General features: G+C 43.3%; 1 protein-coding gene across 1 annotated transcript in view; it reads right to left on the bottom strand.

The window, feature by feature from the left end:
• Positions 1-25,101, bottom strand: part of LOC137422021 (uncharacterized) — a 90,106-nt gene that overhangs the window by 2,884 nt on the left and 62,121 nt on the right. The window contains exons 14-15 of the mRNA XM_068108696.2: positions 20,122-20,240; positions 6,412-6,452 (exon numbers count right to left, since the gene is read on the bottom strand). Coding sequence (XP_067964797.2) covers positions 6,412-6,452; positions 20,122-20,240 — 160 coding nt within the window. The remainder of the gene's footprint in view (positions 1-6,411; positions 6,453-20,121; positions 20,241-25,101) is intronic.

Raw genomic sequence — 25,101 nt, 5'->3', positions numbered from 1 at the left:
CTGAGCTCTGCAGGCAGTTCCTTCGACCTCATGGCTTGGTTTTTGCTCTGACATGCATTGTCAGCTGTCAGACCTTATATACAGTCACGTGAAAAAGTAAGTACACCCCATGTAAAGTTTTGACTTTTTCAACATATTTCAACGGACAGCTATTTGATCTTCATTTCAACAATATTGATAGATAAAGGTGATATAATATAACAAATATCATGAAACATTTACATTTTGTAGTCCATTGTATAATTTAAATAAACATAAATGCAAATTTCGCATGTGGAAAAAGTAAGTACACCCTTGGCTCAAATAGGTGGTATTGCCCCCTTTGGCAGAAACAATCTCAAGTAGGCATTTCTTATAACTGTCTACCAGTCTGACATCGACTGGGAGAAATTTTTGCCCATTCCTCCATGCAGAATTCTTTCAGCTGTGCGATGTTTGAGGGGTTTCTTGCATGCACAGCTCGTTTCAAATCCCCCCACAACATCTCGATGGGATTTAGATCCGGGCTTTGACTTGGCCATTCCAGAACCCTCCATTTCTTTCTTTTCACCCATTCCTTGGTGGATTTACTGGTATGTTTAGGGTCGTTGTCATGTTGCAAGGTCCACCTTCGGTTGAGCTTCAACTTTCCGACAGATGGCCTCACATTATCCTCGAGCAACCTCTGGTACAAGAAAGAATTCATAGTGGATTCTATGATGGTGAGCTGCCCAGGCCCTGATGCAGCAAAGCTGCCCCAAACCATAATATTTCCACCACCATGCTTTACAGTTGGTATCAGGTTCTTGTGGTCAAATGCTGTCTTTGGTTTTCACCAAACATGTCTTTTGGTACTGTGGCCAAATAGCTCTCTCTACCTTTGAATCATCTGTCCAGAGCACATTGTTCCAGAAGTGCTGGTCTTTGCCCAGGTGTTCATTGGCAAACATTAGTCTTGCCCTGATGTTCTTTCTGGACAGCAAAGGTTTCCTCCTGGCACACCTCCCATGTAAATCAAATTTGTGCAGCCGCTTTCTAATGGTAGACTCGTGCACTTTGACATCAACAGTGGCAAGAGCTACCTGTAGGTCCCGTGATGACGTTCTGGGGTTCTTAGAGACTTCTTTCAGCATCTTGCGGTCTGCTCTCGGGCTGAACTTGCTGGGGCAGCCTGGCCTAAACAAGTTGGCAGTTTTTGGCATCTTCTCCACTTGTAGATGATCTTCCGGACAGTCGAATGATTGATTTCAAATTGTTTGGAGATCTTTTTAAATCCCTTCCCAGACTCATAGGCATCTATAGCCTTCTTTCTGAAGGCCTCAGATAGCTCTTTTGATCTAGGCATGGTGACGCCACACACTTCAACAACAAACAGCAAATCAAACGAAATGTCTGAGGTTTAAATAAGACAGGTTCCTCCAAGATCCTCTCTGACGATGTTCTCATCATTTGCACCTGAGCTGGTGCACCTGATTCTAATTTTAGGTATTTGAAGTAGTGATAAATGGGGTGTACTTACTTTTTCCACATGCGAAATTTGCATTGATGGTTTATTTAAATTATACAATGGACTACAAAATGTAAATGTTTCATGATATTTGTTATATTATATCACCTTTATCTGTCAATATTGTTGAAATGAAGATCAAATACCTGTCCGTTGAAATATGTTGAAAAAGTCAAAACTTTACATGGGGTGGACTTACTTTTTCACATGACTGTGGACAGGTGTGTGCCTTTCCATATCATGTCCAATCAATTGAATTTATGACAGGTGGACTCCAATCAAGATGTAGAAACATCTCAAAGATGATCAAGAGAAATGGGAGGCACCTGAGCTAAATTTCAAGTGTCATAGCAAAGGGTATGAATACTTATGTCAATGTGATATTTCCGTTTTTTATTTTTCATAAATTTGCAAAACTTTCTAAAATCCTGTTTTCTCTGTCATTATGGGGTGTTGAGTGTAGATCGATGAGGGAAAAAATGAATTTAAACGATTTCAGCATGAGGCTGCAACATAACAAAATGTGAAAAAAGTGAAGGGGTCTGAATACTTTCTGAATGCACTGTTTGTATATATATATTGTTACAGACGCGGTTGTGGATGTTGGTTTACCGAGCGGTTTGGTATGACCACGTCTGCACAGTTTACCCGATTATACTCGAACGTTGGCCGAGTCGCGCTACGCTAAATCAATTGAGGAAAGGACACAACGGCTGGGTTAAAATGACACGACACCAAGGGTACAGTTCTCAAGACCTCCGGAGGAGGTTATAATATTTCGGAACGTTAGATTACAAGGACGAGAGAGACAGCATAGGAAGGTAGGCACTTAAATACGGTCTTATAGTAGCCCCGACAGACGACAGATAAACGGGACAAGACTGACTCACACCGGGATTGATGGCAAGGAAGGGCAGGTAGTCGGTGGACAGCACAAGGTGCACCTTGTGCTCAGGGACAGGATAGCGCGGCCCAAAAGATGCAGGGAGGTCTCTCAGCGCTCGGAGGTGGCGTCTGGTTCTCTTCACTTCAAGCTCGGGGCGCATCTGACGTCACGTCCGGTAAGTCGCTGCGTATATCCAGCGGGGAGTGACATGCCCTCAGCTCGTTAGCTCCGCCCCAGATGGAATCGGCCCGTTGCTTCTTATTGGGTGCGGGGGGTTACCGGGCTCCGCCCTTGACGAGGGGCCGACAGTCAGCCCCTTCGTGGTAACCCCGTCGGCGCACATGGGCAATGGCGGCTAATCAAGCCGGTGTGAGGACGCACACTCCCCGCGCGCTGTTGTTGTAGTTGTTGTTGTTGTTTCATGAGGAAGATGGGAGGAGGGAGGTATGGGGAGGTCCTAAACTCACTACTGGTGCCATACAATCACATTCTGGTGCAACGAAGAGTCAGAATTAATGGAAACGAGTCCTTAACTGACATAGACTAAGAATAACTAGCAAGAGGTCCTATAGTTGTCTACGTGAGATGCGGTGAACCTGGGCACGACATTTAATGGGGGAAAAAGGGGAAGGTCGGTTCTACAGAGTGTTGTTTACAGACAATGGGACTAGGGAATGGGGGATTGGGGATAGTTGGGGAGTATTGGGGAAATAGGGGAATATTTACAAGCGGATATGGAGGCCAAATCCCATATCCGCAACATATATATATATATATATATATATATATATATATATATATATATATATATATATATATATATATATATATATATATATATATATATATATATATACACAAATGTATGTATATATACAAATGTATGTATGTATATATATATATATATACATATATATATATATATATACATATGTATATATATATATACATATATACATATGTATATATATATATATATATATATATATTTATATATATATATATATATATATATATTGTTACGGCCCGCGGATAAGGATGTTGGTTTGCCGAGCGGATGGCACCGCGGCCTAACAGTTACCCCGATTAACCCGATCCCCGAACGTTGGCCGGATCGCGCCACAGATATTCAATAGGGAAAAGACAAAAGCGACACGGATGTGAAGAAGAAGAAGACGAAAAAAAGGTTGAAAATACTACTAAATTTATTCCTACTATATACAGGCTCAAAATAACCAAGGAAGAAGGAAAGATAAGAAAATAATTTACAGAAGATTTTAGACACAGTGCAACCTAGCTTATACAAACTTAATTAAATACCCAGGACAGAACAAACAAAGACAGACTCACGCGGGGAATGATGATAGGACTGGCGGGAGGTGGATGGCTGGAGGGAGAGGAAAGTCCAAGGGGTCCTGCAGCACGATCGGCGCGTTTAGCAGCCACCGTTCCTTCGCGGCCCTGCTCATAACCGCCGTCCAGGCCCCAAGCGGCTGTTGAGTGTTGTTGCTGCTGTGGCCGCCGCTGCTGCTGCTGCTGTGGACGTCGCGTGCTTTGCCAGGACTACAACAGGCTTTGTGCTTCCCTGGATGATGATCTCCTTAATGTTCTCTCGCAGTTGGTTCTCTCTGTTCTCCTGGATCATCTCTTTACACAACTCAGCAACTACTCCACTCTACAACGTCCTTGCGCGCGCGCTTTTATAGCGCCTCCGGCGATCAAGCCGCCGGCCTTCAGGACACGCCCATCGGTGTGCTCACCTCGGCCCTGGTTGGTCGCGCGACCCTCTGGCTCCGCCCTTGACGACGACGGGCGGGCACGCCTTTCTTCCCCGACCCGAGCACATGTTCAATGGTGGTTTTGGAGGGGATGTAATTTGCAATCGAGGCTTGGCAATGATGAAAGGGGAAATGGAGGTTTTGGGAATGGGAATGATGAATGAAGGGAATCTATCTTATTTCACTTGGTGCAATGGAGTGTCATCTTAATGGGAGACAAGGCCTTACCCTAATACACATAATAAAGATATAACTATCAACCAGGGGGAAATCTATGATTGGCTAACGTGTATGCTTTATGGAATTAACTACGGGAACGCCCTTTGACCTTTATACAACACTGGAGGCAGGAGGGTCCAGACTTAAGCAATAATTCACAACAATTTACTACAATACAACACAATAAAAAAAATACAATCCTCATATCCGCAACAATATATATATATATATATATATATATATACTGTCTATCTATATATATAAAGTAGAGTTGGCCTCTGTGTCTGTATCCTGATCTACGATCTCTAAGATCTCGAGAACCCGTGGACGGATTTGCGAGCGGAAAGTACTGTTCGACTCGGGATGGTCCCAGGAATGTCACGGAGACATAAACATTTAAAAAATTTCGGGTTTTAAAATTAGCGTATTATTAGCACTAGCAGAAGAGAGAGGGATTCGAAGGGAGGGAGCGCAGCGCTTCTAGCGCTTCTGACTACAGCACACCCTTAAAATTAAAAAAACTTCGGGTTTTAAAATTAGTGTGTTACGCGTAATTAGCGCTAGCAGAAGAGGGAGGGAATCTAAGGGAGGGAGCGCAGTGCTCCCTCCAGCGCTTCTGTTAGCGTAATTAGCGTATTTCGGAACGTTAATTTTTCAACTTCATTATTCGGAATCAGTACGTCCCAGAGAACCTTCGTAACGTTACTTTTTCAACTTCATCCGATTGACATGGGACCAACGGCATGTGACAAAGAGTGAAACATACAGGCTACATTTATTTGACGACAATGAGTTCCGACTTCCGACCTCGGTGGGATGACAGGCTGAGTCAACCCCCCTGGTGTGAAGGGGGAGGAGGAGGGGAGGGGGAAGAGAAGGGGAGGGGAACGAGGGGGAAGGGGATGGGAGGGGGGAGGGGGAGGGGGGAAGGGGGAGGGGGGAAGGGGGAGGGGAGGGGGGGAGGGGAAAGGGGGGGGAGGGGGAGGGGAGGGGCCCTTCTTCCCCTGGGCACCCCCGCACCCTTCCCTCCCCCCTTCCCCTCCCCCCTCCCCCCCCCTTCCCCCTCCCCCCCATTCCCCTCCCCTCCTCTTCCCCCTCCCCTCCTCCTCCCCCGCTTCCCCCTCCCCCCTCCCCCCCGTTCCCCTCCCCTCCTCTTCCCCCTCCCCTCCTCCTCCCACTCCCGTGCAAAGCCGGGTACCTCTGCTAGTATATGTATATATATATATATATATATATATATATATATATATATATATATATATATATATATATATATATATATATATACACATCATGTTTATATACTGTATATATATATATACATTAGCTTGTATATATATATATACATTAGTTTATATATATATATACATATATATATATATATATATATATATATACCATGATCAAGTATGATCTTTTATACTTGAAATCTTTCATATCATGAAAAATGATCTTTCATATCATGCTCCATATATATATATATATATATATATATATATATATATATAGGACCTGACTCATAAACCTGATCTGCTTGACATTCGTAGGTCATAGATGAATATTAATCCAAAGACATTCACATTCATTTTTGTTGACAGCTACTTTAATTACCTGCACCATCAAAGATGGACGGAGGTTATGTTTTCACCCATGTTTATCTATGAGCAGGATATCAAAGAGTTATAGAAGGATTCTGATGAAATTTGGTGGAGCGGTTGGCTGTGTGCCAAGGGCGTTTTGATTAGATTTTGGTGAAGACCCGGATTCGATCGTTTAATTTTTAAAGTGATTCTTCACCATTTGGAGATGGAGCCAAAACGCTATACAGCATGATATTTCTTGAAGTTACGGATGGGTTATGACAAATTCGAGTAGATGAATTGGGTAGGTGACATTAACAAGTGAATTAGATTTTGGTTCAGGTCCGGATGCAGATCCGGCCCATCAGTGGGACACAAAACAAACTGTTCAGCCTGGTGGAGGTTTGCTCTCCACCGAGTGCCATTCTAGTTTCATAACATTATGCAAGCACATGTCCTTACCAGTGGATGTAAAATTTTCCACTTTCTCTTCTTATGAACATCTATAACACAGAGAAGAGAAGAGTATTAAGATTTTTAAAATTCTGCTGTCGTGCAACAAGTAAACTTCCAATGCTTATGGCATCATTCCAGTAGCAACTCGAGTTAACTTTCTTTCCTTTAGAAAAATATATTGCATTATGTCATTATACCCGAGTATAAAGATAACATACTGGTTACAAGGTGCTGTATCCCAAAGGTGCTTTCTTGGAATTCTTCAAAGGTAGGAGCATAATTCTCATAAAATACCTGCTCAATTGATATCGTCTCAAAATAAGTTTCCAAGGGTCAGTTGGATTGTTCGTGTGAGATCAATTGTTTATCAGTGACATATTCAACTATTGTTTATGGCTATTGGGATAGCCTAGAGATGGGTGCACTCACCTTTGATGTGTCTATCTGGGTTTAAATCTTAACCTACAGCAACAAATTTTCACCGTGGTGTTTGACCCACAGAGCAAAGCATCAATGTGTATCCATCCATCAGATGGATGTTAGTCTTGAACACCTGTCAGCTCGCACTGGTTATTGGTGGACGTTAAATATCCCACGCCGTCTTGACAACTTGTTAAAGATCTTTATAACATCACCAAGAGAATCGTGGTAGCTCGGTGACCCTGAACAAATTTCTAATTCCTGGCACCTTCAATCGAATGTCAGGCCTGTGCATCCGGTTCAAGAAAGATTTGAAACTTTCCATGGCCAAACCCACAAGGTGGAAATAACTGGAACCGTCAAAAGTGCTCACAGAATGTGTCATTGCTTACTTGGCCTTCTTGGACGATTTTTGCGGTCGGGAGTTTCAATAATTTATTTCTGAAGGTTGTCGTGGAAATTCGATAAGCACCACTTCTCCCCTTTTACCCCACCATTCCTTCAACATGTCCAGATACGGCATCTTTATCATCGATTATATAATTAATATTTTGCTTTAGGTGCTATACATTACATATACGGTGTATGCACACACGCACACACAGGGAAAAGTTTTTCCCACTACCAGATTGCTCCTCCCTGTCTGCAGATTGTCCAACATAACTCTCATGCACAACATTTTGATTTCCCGACTTCCAACAGACACTGCTCCACCTGTATAGAAATTCTGCTTTGTTTTGAGCTTTCATACACATCAGTTGCATCTTCATGGACTATTGTGTCTTCAAAATCCCTGATGTAACTGGTTCTTTTCTTCTTCTTTTTCTTATTTTTTTTAAAACGATGGTCGAGGACTAATGGAGGGGCTTGTGCAGAAATCACATGCAAGACAATGTCATGAGTAAACGTCAGTGTACTATTAATATGGATCGCAAGGTCATGAGTCATGAGTAAACAATGAACAACACACACGGAAGATTTGTTCACCTGCGTTCTTTACATCATGAGTCAGGGGTTCAGTGTTCATCATTCTTCACAATTATGTCGGACATCAACAACCACAGTCATCTCTTGCCGTTGCAGTCTACTATGATGCCATCATACAAAGGCCTTCTTAAACATGGATCTTTCCTTTGTGGTCAGGCCTATGAAAAATTACCAAAAACTCATGTCTCAGGTCAATTGGTAAGAAAATAGTCTTTGCATTGCAGTTGAATTTCTTTAATTTGCACAACTGATATACAGTATATATTGTTAGGTGGAACAAAGGGAGGGGAGGGGGTGGGAAGAATCCATCGCTAGATTTCTATGAGAATAGTATAGTGCATGTGCTTCGCTTAGCATAGATGTACTCTTGTGAACAAGAAAAATGTCAATTTGTAACATGTTATGTTGAGGAGGCAGCGTATGTAATTTATAGACAGTATAGCAAGGAAAGGATTCTCGGGATATGCTCCGCAAGTTGGTCGGAGCGATGAAGAGAAGGACAAGTTCTGGTGTGCATTAGAGAAGCTGATGCAAAATGTGAAAGATAAGAAAGTTGTTGTGGTAGGAGGAGACTAAATGGACATGTGGGAAGGAGTATGGAGTTCATGGGGGTTACGGATATGGTGTGAGAAATGGAGAAGGTGAAAGGATTTTGGAGTTTGCTGATGGAGCTGATTTATTGATTTGTAATACTCAGTTCCAGAAAGAGGATAATAAGCTTGTTACATACACGTCAGGTGGGTCGACGACAACCGTTGACTACCTGCTGGTGCGTAGGCTAGATAGGGGGCACCTCCGGGACACAAAGGTGATCCCGGGGGAGGAGGCTGTTTCACAGCACCACTTGGTTGTCTGCGACATAGGGGTGAAGGGTGCGAGGAGAGCTCGGTGGGTGAAGTACCAAGCGGGAATGAAGGTGTGGACTGTGGAGGTTGAAAGAGGTGACAGTGAGGGAGGCATTAAAAGAGAGGCTGAGTATGGTAGATTGGTAGAGGATGATGTGGTTGAGGTTGAAAGTGGTTGGATTTCAATGAAAGATAGTCTGTTGGGAGCCGTTGGTGAGGTATGTGGATGGACAAAAGGACCACCGAGGCACTCAGAAACATGGTGGTGGGATGATGAAGTTGGAAAGAAGATTGACGAGAGGAGGAAGAAGTTCAAGGAGTGGCAGAAGGCGAAGGGTACGGGGGCAGAAAAGGCAGAGCATGAAAGTTATAAGGCAGCCAAGAAGGCTGCAAAGAAAGAGGTAGCAAAGGCGCAGGAGGCATGTAGGAAAATGTTCAGAGAACGCTTGGATTTGGAAGAGTGTCAGAGAGCGGTATTCAGGACTGCAAAGCAGATAGTGAAAGAGAGGTGTGATGTGATGGGGGTGAGTTGCTTGAAGGATGAAGTGGGACAAATGGTGGACCCAGATGGAATTAAAGGAAGATGGAAGAGATATATGGAAATACTTTTGAATGCAGAGAATGAATGGGATGGCAACATAGAGAGTAACCCAGTTTTAGGACCGGCAGAGAAGATAACCGAGAAGGAAGTTGAGGAAGCGATAAAAGCAATAAAGAGTAGAAAAACGGGAGGGCCGACGGGAGTTGTGGGAGATATGTTGAATGCAGTGGGAAATTGGGGTGTGAAGGGAATGACAGAAATCTGCAATCTTGTGGTGAAAGAAGGCCGCATTCCAGTGGATTGGGAACTTAGTACCTTCGTCCCTCTATACAAGCGGAAAGGTGACCCTCTGGACTGTGGCTCGTATCGAGCGATAAAGTTATTGGAGCATGGAATTAAGGTATTGGAAAGAGTGTTGGAGAGGAGGATAAGGAAGAAAGTGAAGATTGACGAAATGCAGTTTGGATTTATGCCAGGAAGAGGAATGACAGACGCGCTTTTTATTGTAAGGCAGTTGCAGGAGAAGTACATGGAGAAGAGGAAGAAGTTGTTTCTTGGGTTTGTTGATCTGGAGAAAGCATTCGATAGGGTTCCACGTGAAGTAGTGACATGGGCATTGAGGAAGTTAGGAGTGGAGGAATGGTTGATCAGAGTAGTGATGGCTATGTAAAAAAGAGCGCGCACAGCTGTAAGGACGGGAACAGTGGTGAGTTTGAGGTGAAGGTGGGAGTGCATCAGGGGTCGGTACTACGTCCACTACTATTTGTAGCTGTGATGGAGGTGCTGGCTCGGAACGTAAAGGAGGGTTTACCGTGGGAGTTGTTGTATGCAGATGATCTGGTGTTGATTGCAGAAAGTATGGATGGACTGGAGGAGAAGATGAACAAGTGGAAGGAATGTATGGAGACAAAAGGTCTGAAGGTGAATATCGGAAAAACGAAGGTGATGGCAAGTGTTAAAGCATGTGGTGAGGTGGAAAGAACTGGGAAGTGGCCGTGTGCTGTGTGCAGGAAGGGTGTCGGAGTGAATTCCATTCAATGTACAATGTGCGCTGAGTGGGTTCATCAAAAATGTAGTGGTTTGAGAAGGTCATTTACCAGTGTGGCAGCTACATTCAATTGTAAGGTGTGCACAGAGGGAGCTGCAGAAGGAGGAAATGTTGAGTTGGATCTTGGAGACGGCATGAAGCTGGAAGGTGTGAAAATATTTTGTTACCTAGGAGACATGCTGAATGGAGAAGGTGGATCAGACTCGGCAACGGTTGCTAGAGTGAGATGTGCATGGAAGAAGTTTCGGGAACTGAGTGGCGTGCTGATGAGGAGGGGAGTGTCGTTGAAGCTGAAGGGAAAGGTGTATGCTGCATGTGTGAGAAGTGTTATGATTTATGGGAGCGAGACATGGGTAATGAACATAGAGCAGCAACGAAGGCTGGAAAGGGTGGAAATGCGAATGGTTCGGTGGATGTGCGGTGTATCGTTGAGAGAATGAATGAATGAATGATCGTTTTAAGGCCATTTTTCCCCCGCTAGAGTGGGGGTTAGCCTTGCGGGCCCCATGACAATCATGGTTCCCTGTTTGAGGCAATGTTTTTATGGCCGGATGCCCTTCCTGACGCCAACCCTTAGTCGCCTCTTACGATGCGCAGGGATACCGTGTACCAATTCTAAACCGGGGTACACACCGGGATCATTCATCCCAGCAAGCTGGTACTCAATTTGCCAACCTCGGAAGGATGACAGGCTGAGTCAACGCCCCTGGTGTTAATTTAGCGATCGACCGGGATTCAAACCCAGGATCCTCGGATCCCAAGCCAGCACCCTAACCGCTAAGCCAATACCAGGCTTGCTCACCATCGCTCAGCCCGAGAGAGAGGAAGACAAATGATGAATTGCGAAAGATGATGCGAATAGAGCCTGTGATGGATGCTGTGAAGAGAAACAGGTTGAGATGGTTTGGTCATGTGTTGAGGAAGGATGAAAGTGACTGGTTGAGAAGAGTGATGGAAATGAATGTCGAAGGAGGTAGGGGACGGGGAAGACCGAGAAAGACTTGGCTAAAGATGGTCGAAGAAGAAATGCGGGCAAGGGGGTTAACAAGGGGAGATGCAGAAAATAGGGCAAAATGGAGAAGATTGTCATGGGGACCGTAAGGCTAACCCCCGCTCTTGCAGGGAAAATGGCCTTAAAATGCCTGTTGTTGTTTGTTGTATAGCAAGGAAAGGATTGTATGTATATGGAAACACCTGTTTGAAGGTATAGGGCGACCTTTCCTCCCAACTCGTCAACTCGTGGGAGGGGGTATGCATCCAAGAAGCTGAAGCAATTAATTGAGAGTAAACCACGACCATCCACTTTTCTGGCGCTCACTGGTGGTCACAAGTACTTGTGATCGGCAGGGAGATTCACTGGCCTCGATTGCACCTTTCTCTGACAGTCTCTTGATCTCGGCGTGTATAAACTTGGTGGCCACAGTTGTATACCACCTGGACTTGGGGGCGAGAGGTCGGCAGCCAGGAGTGAGGTTGGTCAACAGTGACAGTGTCGGTACCACAGCAGTTGCCAGGCTGCATACCTTAAGGGTGGGTTTATCACTATCAAAGGGAATCTCAACACGAGCCTGCTGTCTCAAGAAGTCATGTCCTAATATCGCGTTAGCACACGTCCCGCAGGACAGTATGTTTCACATCGGAGTAAATATAGCCTCTGTAGAGGAGTTCTACACAGCAGTATTGTAGGGGCATGGTGGAGAAGGTTGTAGCATCCTTGGAGAGTTTGCTCGTACATGTAGACAGTTTGAGATTGAGGGACTTCACAAAACTTTGAGCTCCCTCTGTCCACAAGTGCATTGATACAGTCCATTGATTTGTACATTCAGAAGGGCCCTTGAGAGGCATGCAGGTGATGCTGCTGAGACTTTTGCAAGTACCGTAACGGTATTTGGAGACTGATGATTTGTACACCGTTGCAAAGTGACCTTTCTTTAAGCAAATGTTGCAGGTTGCATCTTTGGCGGAGCATTTGTTTCGAGGATGTTTATTGCTTCTGCAGAAGAAACATTTTGCGGTCACAGCGGCGAACGTTGGTGGCTCAGCTGGTGCACAGCCTGCAGCAGCAGCCATTGGGATTGAGGGTGCATGGTAAGAGTCTTCTTGCTTTTGGGCCACTTCATGATCTTTTCATTATTTTTTGTGACAGTGGAGGTACCAAAGGGCAAGCACAAGGGAACCTGGAAAATTTGTTGACAATAGTAAGCAGGTATATGTTGGAGTAACGCATGGTAAAGGCCCCGTAAAATCGATGTTGAGCCTCTCGGAAGGCCTTGCTGCTTTTTTCAATTTACCTGGTGGGGGTTTGAATAATCTCAGTTTTAGTTCAGCGCTTACCATGGCCTCGACCCTCTCCCCCACACTGCTTTTGAGGCTAATCAAAGGCTGTACCAGTTCCTTCGAATCCCATTCGGCATAACGAACGGCGTTGGCAGCTTCCAACATATAATAAACATCATACCTGATGAAAATCTCCACAATATCGCTGCCTATGTGAACAATCTCACTATCTGTGGAAGGACCCAACGAGAGCATGACACCAATCTTGAGAGATTCCTTCAAGCCGCCATGATCTTGATCTTCAATACTGATAAGAGCGTCTTCTCTGCCAACCCCATCAATCTTCTTGGTTACTCTATCAGCAATGGCTCTATTAGACCTGACCCTGAACGCCTTCAGTCCCCTTCAGTAGCAGCCACTACCACACAATCTGCCATCTCTACGTCGGGTAGTTGGCAAGTTCTCTTGTCAAATTTGACAATGTATTGTCAAATTCTCTTCCAAGATCCATCCACTTATACAAAGTAAAGGCTTTCCACAATCAACTGCCGCTGCCGAAGCCTTCAACACTCTCAAAGGAGAGAGACTGCTGTCGTGATGGCTATAGATGATGCTGTTCCTTTCATAGGAGAGATTGATGCTTCTGATCATGCCATCGCGGCCACACTCGATCATTAAAGTTTAGAAGTCCACATGGACTTCTCAGTTTATTGAAATGTCCCTCCTTTTTTTAGTGAGTTATCACTTGCATCCTGTTCTAACCTGTTCTTACTCTTCTCATTGCAGGAAAGCAAGGGAACATAGGTGTAGCTTTACAATACAAACCGTGGTGCACAGCAGTATTTTTTTTTTTGTATACAGAATCGAGGCTCGTGTAAGAGCTAACACATTGAACATGAAAACATGCAATGAAGGGAGCAGGAGACAAAGAGAGGGAGAGAGGGATGCACACAAGCACAACAACAGAACAGTCTCAGAAGAGTATTATTATCAACAACATCAACATCAGTATTATTATCAACATCAAAGTATTATCAACGACAGAAGAGTAATATAATCTTTGGAATATGGAATGCTAATAAAGTGAAAAAACATATACTTAGTGATAACTCCTTGAGGAATTTGCATTAGAAATTATAGAAATTATGTGCTGTGCTTAGATATACTTAAAGGAATAAAAGCTTACATTGATTAATCTGTGCAAAGATGAACTAGAACGCCACTCAGTAGAGCGCAGTAGAGCGCATACTCCCGCCGTGGGTGGCCGCTGCTGAGCCCTATCTTCCAATGGTAAAAAATCCTGGATCCGGAATAATATCCTGAGCTTCACCAAAAACTAATCAATTCTTCCTTATCCCAAGGGCAATCATCCCACCAACTTACATCCAAATCCGTTCGTGAACAAGATATCTGGAACAGTTCTGAACACACGAACACACATACGTGCGCGCGCGCGCGCACACACACACACACACACACACACACACACACACACACACACACACTCGAATGTATTACTCCCTAGCGGGAGTAAATATAATATTTCTTTAAAAAAGCCATGAAAGTGTTTTTCCACAGAGTGCAATGTTAGGATTATTTTTTCCTAAAATGCTTATCTTCATGGCTTATGCTGAAATGTAAACCAGATGCTTTTCCGCACCTGCTTGCCTAAATCCCTGACCTCTTGTTTGAACCCTCATCGCTCAGCCAGGTGCCCCAAAGCCCAGAATAATTTCTTTTGTCTCCCCAAACCCTATACAAGACAAGATGTAGACCGAATCGGGCAGAAGACCATTTCCCCTGCGAGATCGATCGGCTGTCTCCATACCATGGGCTTGTTCGAGAGAACTGTGAGTGAGATACAGTGGCCTGTAATAAATGAAATTAATTGGGCTAAACAACAACAAGTCCCAAGTACTGCTAAATTAAAGGGTTTTGGAAGTGACAAGAAGGCAAATTGTGTTATTGTGCTCAAGTATATAATTCATTTTAAATAAAAGAAAGATTATAAAAGTGTTACAAATGAATAAATTCGGGAATTTACCATTGTCGACACAGTGTCGATTACACCACCCTATGTAACACATTACATTTGTTATTCGTGCCTGTTGTATGTCCTTTATGACATCCTTAAAAATAATAAGTTTCCTGTTTGGAATGATTTTCAATTTTGTTTCATCATCAAGCAGGCAGGCTTAAGGAATTGCTTTTCCTCACTGTGCACGGGATGACACTGTACATTATTTCCAAATTTAGAGCTAAAGTACTGCTAAACATCAGGTTTTTGGAAGTGCAAACAAGCCGATTCGTTTTCTAATCTTACTATAATTCACCAAATGTCGGTCCGTCTGTCTGTCTGTCTGTTCGAAGGTACCGTAAAAACTGCTGAACCGATCGAAACGATATTTTGGGTGGATACCCCTGGGATCTCCAGGAGTAAACTAGGCTATTTAGTTTTCCCAATTTCAGCTGTAGTCTCCAGCATTCTCAGGTTTGGACTCCCGCATAACATTCATTGTTCTCATTGTGATGATGTTGCTTTCCTGGGTGCCGCACAAACGGCTGCACCGATCGCTGCACGGATTGAACTCGGTGACCTCGGACAAAGACCTTTTATAAGGACACGGGTTGAATCCCTGCTTGAGAGAATTCTAACCCATTTCAACTGAAGGAAACACGTATCGGGAGTACATACGACCTGGCGATTGTGAACACGATTATTTTAATCTCTACATGAGAGAATTCCACATAGCTATTTGGGCGGTGAATACGCTAACAGATCGCTGTCTCCATCGATCTTGCCAAGGCCGTAACAGCTATTGGCTCAAAATCCTTTTAACTGTTGATTTGGAAGTTTTTACAATGAAGGAAACACGTATCGGGAGTACATACGACATCGGGAGGACTAACTGCACGCGTCTTCAGTATCAAGCTTAAATCTGTCATGGCGGATCTGAAGAGCGGAATGCTTGGAGAAGTGGTGGGCTACTTCGGCATGAAGGAGGATCAGAACCGTGGACTCACACACTGCCACATCCTGCTGATACTTGCTCCCGCATGACGTTATTTTCCCGGGTGCCACGCAAACGGCTGCACCATTCGAGATTTAACGGATGTTTATATAAATCGTTTAAAAGAAAAAAAGCCTTCAATTTCTGATATTTAGCCTTTTCATTTGGGCCTCCCAATTGAAGCCCTGCCCATAGGGCAGGTACCGTTGCTAGTGTTCAAAATATGAAATTCCATTGAAAAAATTCAGAAATACTTCGATTAAAAAAAAATATAAAATCCTGGTGGGGGTTTGAATAGTATATTGGTGGGGGTTTAAATAAACATCCAAGCGCTTAACCACAAGGCTAACTGAACACCAACGTGCTGGATGACAAGACAGGTTGTCATTGGTTGTGACACACACACACACACACACACACACACACACACACACACACACACACACACACACACACACACACACACGGAATCAGACCACGATCCTTGGCACAAGATCTTTGAGAGTGAACCGCGAGATTGTCGAGGCCTGGTACTCTGATTAAAAACTCCATCAACCGACACATCGACTTACACCCTACATACATAGCACTTAAAATGTCAATTAATCAATTAAAATGTCAAAAACGGCAAAGTCATTTGAATGCAGGGAAGCCCTGTGATTGGCAAGTACTTGGACCAATCCATCACGTGAACCGTCCCCAACGGAACTTAACGGTTAACACCACACTCAACGCCTCTGAGGAAGAGAACTAGTTTGTTCTTGAAACGTCAGGCTATTAATAAAGAATTTTTAATTATTTTACTGCTCAGTGTGCTATCATTTACAATATGAATCCTGAACTACAAAACTTTTGGCATGTACATACATATATATATATATAGCATGAGAGTGGAGAATATTTCAAAAAATTGTATTAACCCTTTGACTTTTAAACTAGCAAGATGTTATTGTCCTTTGATTCAAATCAAAACCATCATAGTTAGACTGTCCAGAGATGATTGTAAATTGCACACAAGCTGTGGGGAAATCTTAATTAATCTGCACAATATCAGAATTTAACCTCCCGCACTACTTTGCCAATTCCAAACATTGCTTCTCTCCCCCTTACTCTCATCTCATCCCAGTAATCTTTTCCTTCTCTTAACCTTTCACCCCAAACATTCTTTCTCTATATCATCCTTATCTTTTATACACTTAAAAAATATTTTTAGCTCTTACACGAGCCTCGATCTTGTAGTAAAAAAATAAATCGTTACTTTTCTTTTTCTCATTTTTCATTTCCTCAATTTAACCTCCCACTCCCTCAACCCTGTTCAATTTCAAATCATGCCACAAAATAGGGTAGAACTCATATCTTTGCTTTTTGAACTCAGCAACAAATTTGAGACCAGTTGAGAATATGGTTATACATATATTTTTAGAGGCCACTGTATCTCACACAATGCACGAATCCTCCAGCTGTCAGAATACTTTGCCTGTGGTTACATTCGATAAAAAGAATGTCAACGAACAATGAGTGGTTATGACAGTTGGGACAAGAGGGGAAAACCTGTTCAACTAGAACTGCACATGGTAGAGCGCACACCTGCGCCAGGCTGAACAGTTCATGTTGTGTGTCCCACTGATAGGCCAGATCTGGATTCGGACCTGAACCAAAATCTAATTGGCTTCTTCTTGTCGCCTAACCAACACACCTAGTTTTGTTCTTAGTCATTCACAACTTTTTGAAATGTCATGCTACATATCATTTTTGGACCTTTCAATTCATGGTGAAGAATCACTTCTTTTTCAGACTGAGAAAAATCAATCAAAATCACTTTTTCAGAAGAGTTTTCAGACTCTGCTTCAAATATCAACAGTGGCACAGCAAATCAGATGTACACAAAAGATATAACTACAAGTTAATAAAATTGTTGAGGACATAAAATAATCAATGCCTCAGATGGATCGAGGCACGACATGCTTATTTCTTGGATAAGCTGTCAAGTCTGCAAACACCTATCGATTCCATGCAAACATATGATGAATATGATGAATGTTCAAAGCTGCAGGAGGCGATACGGCTTTGATTCTAAACGCAATGTGAAACACAGTGCCGATAGAAAGTCTACACCCCCTTTCAAAATTTTCACTTTTTGTTGCCTTGTATCCTGGAATTAAAATGCATTAAAGCAGACTTTTTCCACCTTTATTTTCACATCGTAACCCACAACTTCCAAGTGAAAAACAAATTCTACAAATTTCAGAGAATTAATAAAAAATACAAAACTAGAATATCTTGGTTGGATAAGTTTCCACCCCCTGAGTTAATACTTGGTGGAAGCATATTTGACAGCAATTACACCTGTGAGTCTGTTGGGATACGTATCTAACAACATTGCACACCTTCATTGGGCAATATTTGCCCATTCTTCTGAACAAAACTGTTCAAGCTCAGTCAAGTTACATGGGGAGCGTTGATGGACAGGAATCTTCAAAGTCATGCCACAGATTTTCGATTGGATTTAGGTCGGGACTCTGACTGGGTCGGGGCTTAAGGACATTTATCTTTTTGTTCCTCAGCCACTCCAGTGTAGCTTTGGCTGTGTGCTGCGGGTCGTTGTCATGCTGAAAGGTGAACCTCTGTCCCAATTTCAGCTTTCTTGCAGAGGGCAGCAGGTTTTCTTCCAGGATTTTTCTCTGTATTTTGCTCCATCCATTTTCCCTTCTATCCTGACAAGTGCCCCAGTCCCTGCCGATGTGAAACATCCCCATAACATGATGCTGCCACCATCTTGCTTAACAGTAGGGATGGTGCTCTTTGGGTGATGTGCTGGGCTTGCTGCAAACGTAACGGTTTGCATTTAGGCCATAAAGTTCCATCTTTGTTTGGTCAGACCACAAAACTTTTTGCCACATGGCTTCAGAATCTCCAGTTTTTTTTCATGCCTCAAATGGGACTCAAGGTGGGCTTTTTGAGTAATGGCTACCTTCTATAGGCACTGTATACATACCGTAGATACACTAACACACTGCACATATAACATAATCGAATATTATTGTATGTTCAACCAGCATATCTCCTACTCAAGATACAGATATGATAAAAAGTACAGGTTTTTCACAAGATTTAGAGCCAATCCATCATTATTGACTTTTGTTTTTTCAAAAAAACTGACCAATCACAATTTTCCTTAAGTAAGCTAACCTTCTGTACTCTTGCCCCATATTAATCTTTTAATCTCAAATCCAAATTTCTTGAGTATATAGAAATAATAACAAATTTGACCACTGTTCCAATACTATGGAGGACACTGTATACCAAATGCAAGACAAAGACACGAGTAGATCATTTTACTTTTACATGATTTACAAGGACCCCAGCGGACAAGCTTACTATAATGGAGCAAACGTGGATGGCACCGAATTTCAAAAATTATATTTAACAGTTCTTGGCCTACATAGAAGTTCCCAACCTGGTTCTACCTCTGGTTCCGACCCAAATACTGACTTTAAGTGGCCACCTAAGGCTAGCAGACAAGCACGTACTTTAGCCCAAGCTCTGATAAATTGAGATGGGTACTTCCCCGCAGAAGGCAGGGGTGCCCGCTTGTATAAACAATGAACAACTGAACAGTTTGTGGGATTTGAACCTGGAATCATGCATCATGTGCTATGTATTCGAGGGGCTAAAGCCTTATTGTATCAAGCATAACAAATTCCTGGGAGAATTAGTAAGACAAAATCAAAGTTTTTTTCACACTCACTTATGCCTAAATATGCCCAGAGGCATTCTGGGTGCATTATAATATAAAAACACATTCACATACAATATTTTTATTTATTATAACAAACACATATAATATATATTTTTTGTGATTGATGTTAGCTCTTACAGGAGCCTCGATCTTGTATACAAAAAAAAACCCCAAAAAAACTTGATGTTATTATTTATATATAAAACCTTGATCTTTTCTACCTCCGTGAAAACACCCCAAATCCGCCTCTTTAAATCCCCAACTTTTTTCATGAAATTCCTAGTGGTGTTCATTTGCTTTATACAGTGTACCCATCCCTCCTCCCCCAGCCCTCCCCCTTCCACAGATCGACCGACGTCCCTGTTCTCAACTGTTGTTGTGCTTGTGTGCTTCCCTCTCCCCCCCCCCTCTAGTCTCCTGCTCCCTTCATTGCATGTTTTATGTGTCTGTGCATGTTTTCATGTTCAATGTGTGAGCTCTTACACAAGCCTAGATTCTGTGTACAAAATAAATAAATAATTAAATCCCACACTCCGACAGAGGCCTACATGCACGTGCATTGATGTAGCCCAAGGGTTCACTGTTTGGGGCCGACACTGCATGTTTTGTTGTATTTTACCACATCGGCTAATATACAGGACTACAATGTAGGTGAACAAGGTACTTTTCAAATCGGAAACACTTCTAACATATCGTGCTACCCCTACGATAACATTTACACAACTTATAAAAAAACCTGGTAATTGCCCAAGATGGTATGATCGATTTCAAGTTTCCTTTTTAGCCACCTATGGATTCATGCCGTCAACTCTAGATCCCCCCTCACTCCCCAAGAATCCATCACTTACCGGCATATAATCTGGGAATCCTCTCAATATCCAGATCACTCAGACAGTTGGCGTGGGCAATCGTCGTCGTCGTCAAGGGGGTGATCACAGGCTTATCCTCATCCTTGGCAAATTTTGTTCTGATGGAGACATCAGCAAGATGGAGCAAATAGTCAGGTTCACTATGTCAATAAATTATATTTCGTTCAAAATCATGGTAGATTAGCAAACCTATACATTTTTGGAAAGGTTATAGCGTAAGGAAACTAAAAATCAATGTTTACATTTGGAGAGATACCTGTATGGCGGCCATTTTGGATTTTCAAAATGGCCACTGTAAAATACATATTTTGTTCTATTTCTGCCTCTAATTACCCTGAAAACTTTTAAAAATATACTAAACCTGTATTTTCAGGGACAAGGAATCCAATGAAAGTATCAAATTAGTGCTATGGGGAATGGTAAGACACGAATCAAAGGTTTTGAATTGCAAAATACTGTCTCTTTATATTCGCGATAAGTTGCATAATCAAATACATGTTATCATTTTGTACAGGCAGTTAATAACATCACAATGTGTCACAATAATTCATATCACCAAACATACACAGGCAGTCAGCAAAATCATATATACACATGCAGTCAGTATAACTTCACATCTACACAGGCAGTCAATGGCATCAAACATACACGATTACAGAATATGCCATTTAGAGTTCGCATCACTGTCCTGTGTGTCGTATCCGACAATATAGTCCGCATCGTTTTCACAGTCCGTTCCACACAAGCAAAGGTCGGTCAAATTGATTGGCAAATCGAATTGGTCGAATGGTCGAATGGTCGATCGAAGCGATTGGTCGAATTGTCGAATGGTCGAATTGGTCGAATGGAATTGGTCGATTGGTCGAATTGGTCGAATCGAATTGGTCGGAATTGGCAAATGTAAACATTGATTTTCAGATTTTCCATGTAATAACGTTTCCAAAAATGTATAGGTTTGCTAATCTACCATGATTTTGAACGAAAAAACAAAGTGAACCTGACTAAAATACCTCATGTAACCCTAAGTCGATGTACAAGAATGATTTTTATCATTCACTGTTCTACGTCTCAAGAGCGGCTACAAATATCACATGTATGACAAGGACATTAGGCGACGGTACTTTTACCTGCACCACACTGATATTAGCAGATAATGGACAAATCAAATTATGGGATTTAAACCTGTGAACCTGCCAAAATCTAGACTCTCTGCTTACCTTCACTCTTTCATTCCTCTTTTTCCCCGCCTCTGGAACAAATTCCCCCACTCCCTTCAATCCCACTCCTCCCTCCAGGTCTTTGAAACAGCTGTTCACCACCATCTCTTATCTTCCCCAATCCAAAACCTTGATCTTTTCTACCCCCGCTAATTCACCCCAGATCCACTTTCCGACTTCTTTCCTGGAAATCCTAGCAGTGTCCATGTGTTTTTTACCGTTCTCCCCCCCCCCCCCCTTCCCACGCCTCCTCCCCCCAAGCCCTCTCCCTCCCACAGATCTCCCGATGTCCCTGCTCTCCATCTTGTTCTCCCACTCCCTTTATCATATTGTTACGAATTTGGGTAGTGGTATATGTAGAGCAGAGCAGAGTAGATCTGAGTAGGTACCATGCTTCGGGATGTCGCGGTAAAGGTGGGTTTTCACGGGACACGCGAACGGTTCGCGAAGCATGCGAATGTCGAAAAAATGGCAAAGTCCAACATTCGTATTTTAGGCTCCAAAAGTTCACCAAACATGCGCGGGGGTTCGGAAGCGTCGTCAATTGTTCGCAGGAGTCGTTTTTTGTTCGGCGGGTATTTCAAAAATGTTTGAAATAGACTCTCTGCTTACCCGCCGAACAAAAATGTTTGAAATACCCGCCGAACAAAAAACGACTCCTGCGAACAATTGACGACGCTTCCGAACCCCCGCGCATGTTTGGCGAACTTTTGGAGCCTAAAATACGAATGTTGGACTTTGCCATTTTTTCGACATTCGCATGCTTCGCGAACCGTTCGCGTGTCCCGTGAAAACCCACCTGAACGAACACTACCTGTAATAAGTCCATGTATAGGCGTTTTGTCGGTTAAGGTGTATAACTGTGGATCTACCAGGAGATTCGAGTGATAGGTAGTGTAGGGGTTAATGAGTAGAGCCCTTGTATGTCTCACCTGGTTAGCCAAACCTTTGTCCCTTTTAGCACTGCAGACCACTTAGACATTAGTTAGGACCTTTAGTACATCACCAATGACGCCCTTCCCCCCTGACATGACTTAGAAAGAAATCGGGCTGGAACACCGCCACACGGCCGCCACCATTTACACCTCCGCGAGGCCTATCCACCTCGCATAGCAAGTGCTACAACACAAGGAGCAGGGGACGGGAGTGAGAGTGGTGCAGTGGGCGTGCCCCTGGACGAGCCGGCGAGTCGGTGGAGGCTCTGATTGGCAGAGCAGTGCGCCAATGCTGACGTCACCGGCCAGGGATATGAACGGGGGGCGGAGCCGGACGCCATTTCGGGTAGATGGACATGGAGTAGGACTGGCAGTTGAGTGACATTCCTGGCAGTGAGAAGGTTTTTGAGTTCACAGTTCTCAGTTCACAGCTTGAGAGAGTCCCGGTGCGATCCTGAGTTGGCTTGTGAGCAGAGTCCTGGTCCTGGTTGAGTTGGCTGTCGTGTGGAAGAACGCCGTCGAGGTGGTTGGAGCTCGCTCCTTTTTGCTGGGTGGATTCGCGCTAGCCTGCTGTAGGACCTCGTGGTGCTTGGTGCTCGGGGCTTTGGAACTTGGAGCGAGGCGTGCCGCGGGACAAAAGGAGCCGGGTGTTGGACGGCAGCCACCAAGACGACAAGGACGAGATAAGGCCGTATCCGCGAATACATTTTACGTAAAAGACGTGTTATTTTCGTATTCATCTCCCTCGTCTCGTGTTTGAAATATGTTGTGAGTGGGATCCCAATTTAGTACCTTATTTTATTACCGGCACATGCTTTTTACTGTCTTTGCTTTTCCTGAATAAACCCTTATATTATTTTTGTACAAATATCTGAACGCAGTTTACCGGGTGGTTGATTTCAATAGTTAAGGCTGCGGGGACTTTTGCTGCTTCCCTCCATTCCGCGCGCTTAGGGGCTTTAGGTTTTGGAATCCGCCATTGAGTTTCCGCCTCGGAGTTAAAGCCTTCGTCCGCGACCGCCTGATATTAATTTCGGCGGTTGCACGACAACATGTTTTATGTGTCGGTTTGTTTTTATGTGATTTAATGTCAGCTCTTATATGAGCCTCGATCTTGTATACAAAAATAATAATAATAATAAAACCTACCATCATAAGTGCCGAAATGTGAGAAACCAATTGGCGAACAAAGTTTTTGTATTGTTACCCTCGCCAGAGGAGAGGGTATTGCATTTGAGTCCGTTTGTTTGTTACTTGCCGGAAAAGATTCCGGCAAGTATGTTGATCGGTTGGTTTGTCTGTCTGTCTGTGTCTTTGTTCGCAGTACTACGTCTACACCGTTGCACGTAGAATGGCCAAACTATACACACATATTTGTCTTGCCCTGGAATAGACTGTGCCCAATTTTCAACTCTCTCGGCTCAAGGCCTCCATTATGACGTCATAATTTGATAATTCCACAAGTACAAAACTTCATCCAATCAAGATGCAATTTCTTGAGCGACATGACGGCATAAACTGGTGGAGGAAAAAAATAATGATGATGACGTCATCGGTCACGTGGTTCGGCCGCCATATTTGTCCAAAATGGCTGATAAAAAAAGTACATTCCGGCAAGTACTCGGTCTCTGACCGATTTTTCATTTGTGTGTTTGTCTGTTTGTCCGCACAGAATACATATGATTTTCTCTGCAACCGTTGGTCCGATTGACAGGAAATTTTCACCATAGGTGCAACTCCACCTGTATAATTTTTTTATAATTATGACGTCATAGGTCACGTGGTTCTGCCGCCATCTTGGAAAAACCGAAAAACTTTGCACCTCTATATCTCCGAAAGCCCTGAATAGAAAAAATTGAGACATGGCTCATTGTAAAGAACTCTACATGGAGAATAAAATATGTCAATGATGTCATCGGTGCCTCCATTATGACGTCATAATTCGACAAGTACAAAACTTCATCCTATCAAGATGAAATTGCTTGAGCATAATCTGGGAATAAATTAGTTTAGGAAAAAAAATAATGGTGACGTCATCGGTCACGTGGTTCGGCCGCCATATTTGTTTTAACACAAAAGCCTTAAAAACCACTGAAAATACATCCGGGCGAGGGTTTGCAATCTCTGATTGCTCTTTTCTTGTTAATTTTGGGATGGAGTGGGGTGGGGAGTTATCGTTCACCCAGGAAAAATAATGCCTACGAAGGCCCCATTCGGGGCACCCTGATGCAGTTAAAGTGCTGTGAGTTGTGTTGCCATGGTCGGTGTGTGAAGAGGAAGGGATTGGAAAGGGGATTGGTTGAACATGCAAATCAATTATCCATTTTGCATCTGCAATGCTTGTGCAACGATTCCCACAATATTAAGGTGCGACAAGAAAGCCCAGAGGTAGTCGCACTTCGCTCCAAGTCATTTGGCCCGGGTGTGATCATGGTCCAAAATATGAACCGTCACCCTGGGGTTCCGTTTTGTTAGTGTTTGTTAAAGATCTCATGGTGTCCTTTGCAGAGAGTAGGTGAGTTACCGCCATCACCCTCATGAAAATTCAGAATTCCTGCTCCAACCTCCGGTAATGCAATGGCAATGATAAAAAGAACCTTACAGAAATCTTAAAAACCCATCCCTGGGAATATTACAACAAACAAACTGCAGTTAGAAGCTGTCCGAGGGTAGGTGACGATCCTCAAAACAGCCCTCGGAACAAAACTTTGAGAATAAGAAAACTTCACAAACTGGTCCATGAACCATGTTCCCTTATGGAAATGGAGGTGGATACGTTGGGTCCTGGGGGGACTCCGTTCCACCTC

This window comes from Myxine glutinosa, chromosome 2, assembly GCF_964187855.1.
Source record: "Myxine glutinosa chromosome 2, kmMyxGlut1.1, whole genome shotgun sequence".
In the NCBI taxonomy this organism is placed as follows: domain Eukaryota; kingdom Metazoa; phylum Chordata; class Myxini; order Myxiniformes; family Myxinidae; genus Myxine; species Myxine glutinosa.
Note: the sequence above shows the minus strand (reverse complement) of the source record. Positions and strands in the feature narration are given on the sequence as shown.